The sequence below is a fragment of the Nanorana parkeri genome, unplaced genomic scaffold, assembly GCF_000935625.1.
Source record: "Nanorana parkeri isolate BGI_ZX_2015 unplaced genomic scaffold, ASM93562v1 scaffold1019, whole genome shotgun sequence".
In the NCBI taxonomy this organism is placed as follows: domain Eukaryota; kingdom Metazoa; phylum Chordata; class Amphibia; order Anura; family Dicroglossidae; genus Nanorana; species Nanorana parkeri.
The window spans coordinates 240,593-251,080 of NW_017307287.1; the positions used below are offsets into that span (position 1 = coordinate 240,593).

Genomic DNA, 10,488 nt, shown 5'->3' on the forward strand with positions numbered 1-10,488 from the left:
ATTCATTGAATACATGATTGAAAAATTAATTTGGGTTCATTAAAAAGTGGAGGGACATAGGTTTTGCTCACTCCACCTATGAACATCTCATTCAAGAATACATGATAGAATGGTTAATTAATAGCATGATTAGAATAATAGATAAATGAATAAGGATGGTTGAGAATGGGGGAGCGAATATTTGTCTCGACGTTTCGAGCTTAGGCGCTTCTTCAGGAGATGGAGATAATCAATTTAGCAGGCTGACATGCGTGTATTCAAGACGGCCCCAACCGGGCAGTACACCCCAAAAACAGTCCTCCCAGGGGAGAGGAGCGAGGACCAAACCCTGTGTCGAGCAGTTTGAGGTGGCAGGCATAGAATAATAGGGAAGCCTTGTATGGAGTAAAGAACCGCAGGATTTGGGTCACTTGTTCACCTAGACACTGCCTCACACAAACGCACAGGGACTCCTGTCCTCCAAACACCTCCGAGCCACCCGTACCCAGTACCGCACAGGGTTTGGTCCTCGTTCATCTCCCCTAGGAGGACTGTTTCGGTGTACTGCCCGGTTGAGGTCGTCTTGGATACACGCACGTCAGCCTGCTAAATTGATTCTCCTCAACTCCTGAAGAAGCGCCTCTGAGCGCGAAACGTTCGCTCCACCATTCTCAACCATCTTTATTCATGTATCTATCATTCTATTCATGCTATTAATTGACCATTCTATCATGTATTCTTGAATGGGATGTTCATAGGTGGAGTGAGCAAAGCCTATGTCCCTCCACTTTTGAATGAACCCAAATGAATTTTTCAATCATGTATTCAATTAATTTTTTCAATCATGCTATCATGTCTTTCTTGAAATGGGTGGTATAAATGGAGTGAGCGTATAAGGAGACATCTGATCAGCCCTGGTGGTATGCCAAGCCTTTGCAGAGGACAGCAGCTGTTCTCTGCAAAGGCTTCCCTCGCCCCCACCACAGCGTTGGGCCCCTATTCAGCCTTTGGCACCACCTGCTTGCTGCTACTGTACTGATCTCTGCAAAGGATTCCCCCATCCCAGCGTCGGACCCCTATTCAGCCTTTGGCAATATGCAAAATGCGCATCCAGCTTTCCCGCTATGCTAATAGCGTATCTTCTCAGAAGCTGCACACAGCGCACCGGTTTAAGTAGTAACCAGCACACGCTGTATGCAGCTTCTGTCGCAACTGCCATCCGCAATTAAATCAGCTCTCGGCGCCCATCGGTTGCGACATGCAATGAGAATTATTAGTGCCCCCCCAGATCTGACTGTGGTATCTTATGTGCCCCCCCTATATATTGTTCCTAGAGTCGCCACTGCCACCAAGGCACGTGACAATATCACAAATAAAGAGAACAAACCACTTGACAGTCAAAAATTAGGAATAACATCTACTAGTTCAGACAATTTTGTCCTTTGCTAACTTCCAAAATGTTACGAGAGGTAATTGACAGACTGCATTATATGTAATTTTTTGTTATATTGCCCACAATTTCACATTAAGATAGCATTGGGTAAACGTCACTATCTACCATATTACTACTACTGTTGCTGTAACCCTGTTATCCTCTAATTCTGCATGTGTTAAACTGTTTTCTGACCTTCTGTAAAATTATTTATTGACTGAACTGTTCTTTAATGGCTGATTTTGGCTGATTTGGATTTTAAGCATTTCATCAGAAGCAGAAATGGTTCAGCGCAGGGCAGCGTGATGAAGTATTTTTAATTAAATTCAATTGATTGTTTTCATATATTTTTTTATGAGATGCCTAGGAAGTCTCTTTAAATGATAGTTTGGAAAATAAACACTTTTTGTAGCACAGCAAAAAATTCTAGTGCTGCTGGCAAAATGTAATAACCATATCTGAGTGCAGTAAGATCATTACTGCAGGCCATTTATGGTAAGCCAGATACTCTTCAACTTCACATGTGTTGATGCACTGAGCTATACACTGACTACATCAGCAGGGTCTTTGCATCACTACATTGTGAGTGTAGGGCACCGAAGTGATGCCCCCGTGGACAGTGGGTCCATAACACCATGCACTCCTAGGATGTCCTTAGGACTTCTAGGTTGAATTATACATGGTGTAATTTATCCTCAAAGACTGAGGACATCTATTGTCAGAAATTATTCACTGTGGGGACAGAATAAGAGACGTGGTAAGTATCACAGCCTGAGCAACTTTTTGTTTATAACTCCTTGGGCAGTTTTGTTTTCTTTTTTAATAACATTTAGCCAGAAGTATGGGAATCAAATAACAGGGGAATGGGACTTAATCTCTAAATAGTAAAAAAAAAACTTAAACTGAATTCTCTAGAGTACTGAACCTAAAATCAAAGTGGAGAAACTAACTTGATGTGTTTGCTGACATGTGAGTAACAGTATCAGTAACTGTACCTGGAATACATGTTGTGATTGCACAAAAACAACAGCAAAAATCTCACTTGCTGTATTTAGTGTGTGTGTTTGTGAATTGCATTTTTATGTTAAAATTATTTTGTGTTAAAATTATTTTCTTTCAGCTGTTCCGCTCTAAGTTATCTATATGTAAAGTAAAACCAAGCTATTTACCATAATAGCACTGGTGATGATGATGATTTTACCAATTTGGTGAATGTTGTAGGGGGACATACAGTATTGGACAATGCATAATGTTAAGAACCTTTTATCTAGGACAAAAAATGTACTAGGTCTACAAAACACATAATTTTCCTTCACTCATTTCTATAACAAAGAGAGGGAATTATGTAGTCCACAGAGAGAACTCATAATACAGCTAACTGTTAACAGTCAGTTAGGAGGGAGTTAGGAGCTCACTAGATTTCTAGAAGGATCAACAGCTTTTTTTTAAACAAAATGATGTGAATGGTATATTAAACAAACTAAAAGGGAGTAAATAAGAAAAGTTTATTGTTTGTGGTTTTACATGCCCAAAACAATGAACATTCTTATATATACTAGGGATGCACTGATACCGGTATTTCGGTTTCAAGTACAAGTACCGATATTTTTTTTCCGGTACTCTCCGATACCGAATACCGGGTACCAAGTACCATAAGTCCCATTCAGGAATCCAAGAGGTGTGTAATGACTCGCCACCTGGCTTCCTGATTAGTCGGGAAGCCGGGTGGCGTGTAAAGACTCGCCACCAGGCTTCCCAATTAACAAGGAAGCCAACCCCCATGCTTCTCATCACTATGGGACAAGAAAGCATGGAGCCGGCTTTCTGGCCAATCAGGAAGCTGTAGTGTACTGAAGTTCAATGACGTGGTCATGAGGTGATGAGGGAGCATGAAGCCGGCTTCCTAGCCAATCAGAAAGCCCGGGTAGCTGGCCAGATTGGTTGGGAAGCTGGCCAATCAGCCAGGCAGCATGTCAAGTGACGAGGGAGCATGGAGCTGGCTTCCCGGCCAATCAGGAAGCCGGGCAGCATGTAATGATGTGCTGCCCTGTTTCCTGACACAGGAAGCATCGGGCTAGGCATCGGAGCATTTGGGCGAATACGAGTACTCGCCCACATGCTCGCCATCGGCACTGATACCGATACAGATACTAGTATCGTATCGGTGCATCCCTAATATATACCATAAAAAATTCTAAAAACTTCATTGGTAAGACTAAAACCCAACTCTAGGATGGAGAAAAAAATTGTGCAGTGGGGGCCCCTTGCACTGCAAATGTTAGATGCTCATTAAGTCAAGCGGGAAGATAAAAAGGCAGTACTAGTTATCTCAGTCCCTGTCCCGGCAGGCTGCTGTGCTTTCCTGTTCTTCCTGATGCTCCCTGATGTGGATAATCCCTCTGCACCATCATTTAACCCTGAAGTGAATGTGGAGTTGGCAGGGGTGCTGGCTGTTCTTTATCCTGCCCATCCTTAGAGTTAATGATAATTTAACCCTTGCAGTGCAGGGGCAGGGGGAAGCACTGCATATTCTTGTGCCTGGAGTTGGTCTTAAAAGTAGGCTTCTCTTCAGAAATTGAAAGATATTTCTTTGAATATGTCATTAAAAAAACAATAAATCTGTCCTTATATTCAATGAAAGACGTATCTTAGAGAACATCTCAGATAATCACTCTTTATGAAAGTTTCTTTGCACTAAAACTATTTATATCACACGTAGTCCTGAAATGAACTAAGATTGATATTTTATATTTTACAGAACACAGTGTCTTATTCTTAAATACCATCTTGTTTCCTTTTTTTTCTTGTTCACAATGAGCCATATGTCAAATATTGTTACATGAATCAAAGACAGCTGTATGGTAAAAGGATAGCGATTTATTTCTTTGGTATGTTGACTCTGCTTGGATGTCAAAGTAACACACGCAATTAACTGGACATTTTGGTACAGACTCCTACTCGGAAGAAGTCTAATTTTGCTTTTCTGTAATAAAAATTACTTGTTTGAATTATTATTTTAACAGTCTGTAATAACAATACAAAATGGCAGGCCATTACATCATCCTTTCAACGCTGACACAAACTTGTAGCTGTAGATCACTCACCAATGCACGTTGGTAAAGTGTCATTCCACTGAGCCAAAGCATTAGGCACTGTATCGCATCTGATGGACATGGATCCATAGAGGATATATCCTGGGTTACACTCAAAGAAAACCACAGATCCAACAGCAAAGTCATTTCCAATCCTTTTTCCAAAACGTGGCTCTGGCACTGAGCTACATTGGGTTGCACTGGTTCTAGGTACCGCTGTAAAATAAATATAACAGTGTTTTAAAAGCAAATCACGAAAGCAAGTAAATCATTATGTGTTCCTAATGCTATCCCTAACTCTGACTGATTCAAATGGATTATGATCCTTCCCTTGCAGTCATCGCTTGCAGGAATTTCAGAGAGCCACAAGGCAAGAATGCATCCTCTTTCCAGTCAATCTGGTCTGTACAACTTCCTTTGCAGTGGTAAATCAGGGATCATAAAATTTTAATTTTTCAATAATGAGGTGCACGCATAATTACATAAGCTCACATAGAAAGTTCTACAATCCAGTCAGTAAACCAGATGTGAAATAGAACTACTTAAATGTTTTCTCTAAGAGCATAGTCAGTAATGTATGGAATTGAAAGTGAGTGACCCAGTTAATGTTGCACCATTTAAGGACTTTTTATGAAAGGTCTGATCACCTAAAATACTGAAGTGGTCCAAAACTAGTTTGTTGGGAGATTCTCATCTACTCCAAAATGTGGCTATGGACAAAGCGTCAGTTCACAAAAAAATGATATTTCAGCTTTGGTAGATTATGGTAAATCATTTAACATTTTTTTTCTGACAAACTTCACTTGAGATCCTGGATCTACACACCTGATAAGACTGCCTATCCAGTTGGATTTTTTTTTATTGCAGTTGCTATTGTGGGGAATAAAACAAGATGAGTGGGAACACTCAAGACCCCAGAGTGGGTGGGAACACTAAGGGCATCAAGGTGAATGGCAACACTCAAAATTTTAAGGATTTAAAGCTATGCTTTGAGATCTCACCACTGGAGTCCTCTAGAGACAGAAGAAACCATGGATGTTTCAGTCTGCCATACTTTTCCTGAACAGGAAATACCAAGCTATTAAACATATGGTCATTACTTCACATTATGTGGCATCTAGTAAATTTGCTTTATTTTTGTAAGATAACAACAACATCCCAACTAGCATTGGGTAGGCATAATTAGAAATTAAGTACATACTAACATATTTTTCCTAGCATGTCTTCAAATAGGAATAGTTGGAAGGTTAATGCAGAATTTCAGATAAACCTCTACATAGACAGTTCATATACATATACAGTATGCTTTAAAAGTTTTTACTTTTACATTGTTGTGATATTCACACGTTTATTATACTTTGAGTTGATACATATTTTTTACTTTTATTTGGTTCACAAATTCAGCTTCCTAGATCACCTCTCAACCACCCGCTTTCATTTAGCAAGGATTCAGCATCATCATGCACCAAATAAAAAAGAAAAGGCATGTTTGCATGTGTAATAAAAATTGTGTATTAAACTGTGTTTACCTTTTTTAATAAATACATATACCATACAATGCTATCAAGAGCCCTTCCACATAATGGACCTCCTTTATGGTCAGGGGCTTTGATAGCATCATCTGTTATACTGTATATATATTTAGAAATATTTTTTTTCTCTTTTGTTCTTTATTTTTGGCTGGTTTTCCTCTTGGGAGAGTCTCTTAGCATGATGTTTATATGTTTATATTGTTATGTATTGAAAAATAATAAATATATATTATACAAAAATAAATATGAACAGAGTTTGATATGCATAGTGTGTACAAGGTACCTTTTCTACTTTATTTGGTGCTTGTATGTATTGATTAGTACAGCTATACCATATGAGAGATGTCTAGTCCTGGTGGAGTGGGGAGGTTTTAATATTCTTACAGCATTTAATCAGCATAATCAATTTTGTCTATTTAACAGGGAATTGATCCAGAAAGCAGTAAAGATAAACCAGTACATAGTAGCATGATCTTCCCAGCTGTTAAGTGTGGCCAAGGTATAGCAATTTAAAAGACTGGCTGAAGAGAACCACAAATTCCTTGGCATGTAAAACACCAATGTACAGTATATGTGTTTTCAGTTGTCTATCTGTAGCTGTGCTTCAGGGCTTGTTCACACCAAATGCAGACCAGATCTGCATGAGTTTCTGCACATGCAGTGCAGTGTAATTTGCCACATTCTGACCATTTTTGTAAGAAAAATGCATATTTTTTTTAGCTTGACATATATATATTTTTTCAGCATGTTCCGGTTTGCATGGGTTTTTGATGCATTTGCATGCATTACAGAGTGTTCCAGAGCAGGAAAAATAGGGCTTGCTGCAGTCTTTTTACATGCTCTGGAACTGAACGCTGCGGCGTGAACTAGAGCCCAAAATACCATTGGAATACATTGGACGCATTTTTAATGTGTTCTGTAACTGCTCTGCATCTGGAACGCATTTGGTGTGAACTAGCCCTCAGACACCCTTAGACTTGCATATCACCAGTGTAGAAGCAGGGAACTCTTGGAGGCCAGGATACCTGCTGCAATGGGAATAGCAGGTGCAGAGGCTTAATTTGCATTGCAAATTGCGGAGATTTGACATGTAGACGCTGCAGTCAGTCTCAATGCTAAATAGTCACCATTCACTGGCATGACTGATGCACTGATGCATTGCAAATTGCGGAGATTTGACTGGTAGACGCTGCAGTCAGTCTGAATGCTAAATATTCACCATTCACTGGCATGTAATTATAAGTCTAAAGGTGCCCATACACTGCACGATTCTCGTACGAGAATCGCGGGAAATCCCGCGATTGTACGAGAATCGTGCAGTGTATGGAAGGCATGCGACCGTTTGAACTGTACGGTCGCACGTCTTCCATCGAACAAGCAGGCTGGAAAACCCGCCGGGAATCGTACGATTCTCGGCGAGTTAGTGGCCTGCTTGATCGACAACTGCCGAACGGGCTGGTGTGCGCATGTGCACACTGCCCGTTTGCAGTAATCGGAAGCCCGCCCCTCATTGCAGTCATCACAAGCCTGCCCCTAATGGGGGCGGGCTTGCGATGATTGCAAGTACGATCTGCCTGTCCAAGATGAGGAGATCGTACGTTTTTTTAAGCACTTTACAACCCTCGCAAGACAAAAGTCTTGCGAGGGTTGTAAAGTGTTTGGGCACCTTAAGAAAGCTTTAATTTCACAAGTTTAAAAATTGACAAAGTTAATTCCAACTTTACACTTGGAATTAGTCAGGTGGTTTACTACTTAAGACATTGTTTTTCTGTTACAAGCAGTTTCTCAAAACTGTATTGATAACTTCAGACATAGTATTGTTACAAGATTTCCTAAGCTTTGGGCTTGCAACATGGTGGTCTTTGGGACCAGGCATGAGGGCTGCTTTACCATGCAGACACAACTGTTTTTTTTTATTACAGTGTCCCTGCCAGATAATTCTAGTATCAAGGCTTTAGGCAAATGCCCTCTAACCAGACCACAGACAGCAATAAAAATGTTGAAAAAAATAGATGAATAAGAGCACAACATCAAAAGAGCCAGAGTCCAAAGTATTTATTACATGTATTCAATATAGCAAGACACCATGTTTCGGGAGCCAGGCCTGTACCCCCTTTATCAAGAAACAAATGTATTAATTGGTCTTAATATAATGACTTTAGCAGCTGATGGTTTAGAGCAGAGATTCTCAACATGGGTGTCTTGGCACCCTGGAGTGCCTTCTGGCTTCTTCCAGGATGCCTCAAAATGTTTGCACCCTGTCATTTTTTTCCATGGTGGAAGAAGTTTTCTGATGTGAAAGGGGCTCTTGATGTGAGGGGAGAACTCTGATGTGAAAGGGGGGACTCCTGCTGTGAGGGGGGTTGTGATGTGAAGAAAGAGCCCCAATGTGAAAAGAGGGGATGCCTGATGTGAAGAGGGTTCTTTTTTTCCATTTTTAAATCTAAGTTTGTACACACTTAAGACTGGGGTGCCGCAAGATTTTGGATAATTTTTAAATGGTCCCATGACTAAAAAAGATTGAGAATTGCTGATTTAGAGGGAGATTAAATTAACAGTGACTAGATGTGTTCCCTGGTGACGTTGGTACAGTCTGACACCTGACATGCCTTGGCATATCATTTTGGATACAGTTCATGGAATAAATATATTCAGACTAATCCTTTGGTGTGTCATTTTTATTCATCTATTTTTCTGGGACTTCTTCCCAGACGTACAAGCTGGCTGTCTCATAGTTGAGGGCAGCCTAAACTGAGCCATTGTACCGCTACAATGACAAAGAGACTTTACTCCAAAACCTTAATTTAGGAGTAATATAAGCACCAGTGCCTTTCATTTAAACATCTCCAGCAGTAAAAATATCACAGAGGATCTAACCCTTACAGCCCTTCCTCACCATATACTGCCATTTTGGGCTAGAATCACCTGTAAAAGTACCAAAGTAAACTTTCACTTTTGACAAACTCTCTATAATTCACATTCAACCTTTTAATGTTTAATGTTTTAATTAATAGGAAAAGATTCAAATCATTGGTAGACCCTTTAAAAGTCCATCACACTGTTTTGCACTTTAGGATGATGTAAATTTTAGCACTAAAAGCAGTGTTGAGATTTACCCTATCACAAAGCGCTTAAAATAATTTAACAAACCAAATTCAGAAGCATTACCGTACATGACAGCCTGATAAAAAAAAAATACTCTGTATACAATAAAACATTTTTTCTTTGTACTGCTAATTGAAGTTTATGAACTCTAAAGATAAAATCAAAAGATCATACACCCTTAATCTACATTACATTAAAAAATTCAAAAGAAATTCGAAGTAACACAATAAACAGAGCACATTTAAAAAAAATGTAATAGTATTTAATACAACTAACTTGCCATAGAACTTATTTTTGGAAAAATTTTACAATTTTATAAATATTCAGACTTCACAGAACAGAAACATTTGAATTTCTTTGTTTTTTTATGATCTGGTAATAATAATAATACAGTGTGCTTTAAGACTCATGCACATGGGTGCCTAGAGCCATACAATGCAAAAATTGGAGTCACATATGTTGCATAAAGCTGCCCACAGAAATCAGTGACCCTATGCAGACGTATGTGGGTATGCAACGGTACTTATGTAATGCAGGTTGCCTGCATTTGGGGTTGTATACCCCTGTGCATATGCATGTTTGTGCAAGTATCGGCGTATACTCATGTACAGTGTCATGCAGCCATCGATTTCTATCAGTGGCTGTACGCAGCACCTGTGGCTCCTGGGGATGGATATGCACCCACATTTTAAAGATTTTTACATTGTATGGCTCCAGGCACTGGAGGTACTGTATATACTTTTTTAGGATGTTCTATATAAGTCCTTTGTAGTCAACAGAAAAAATCTTTTTCACTTGATAAATAAAACAGTTTAAATAAATAGGGATGTGTCAAAGTCAACTTCATTGAACTACACTAACAATACCATTATGCTCTAGATATATTTCCTTGTTATTTTTCAGTTCTGACCTCCATTTTTTTCCTGAGAAGGCTTACTCTGTGCCTTGCAAAGGCTAGTGATCACATTTTTTATAATGATGGTGGTCATTTGCGTGATAGACACATTTTGAAAGTAAGAAAAATTACCTCATTGTATGAATTAGTTTAGTTTTCACTCAGACTGTTAATGTCAGAAATGTATTTTACAGATTTTTTATGTCAGAAATGTATTTTACAGCTTTCGAAAGACCATATCTGTGAACAGTAATATGTAAATAAGAAATGTAAATAAGAAATACATTCACACACACACATACACACACACATACACATACACACACACACACACACACATACATACAAACAAACACACACACACACACACACACACACACACACACACACACACACAAACACACACACACACACACACACACACACACATACAAACAAACACACACACACACA

The 10,488-nt window shown here is 39.3% G+C and overlaps 1 protein-coding gene across 1 annotated transcript in view; it reads right to left on the reverse strand.

Moving 5' to 3' along the window:
- The window catches only part of CSMD3 (CUB and Sushi multiple domains 3), a 576,345-nt gene that overhangs the window by 223,286 nt on the left and 342,571 nt on the right, over positions 1-10,488 (reverse strand). The window contains exon 31 of the mRNA XM_018567203.1: positions 4,516-4,719. Within this exon, the coding sequence (XP_018422705.1) occupies positions 4,516-4,719 (204 nt within the window). The remainder of the gene's footprint in view (positions 1-4,515; positions 4,720-10,488) is intronic.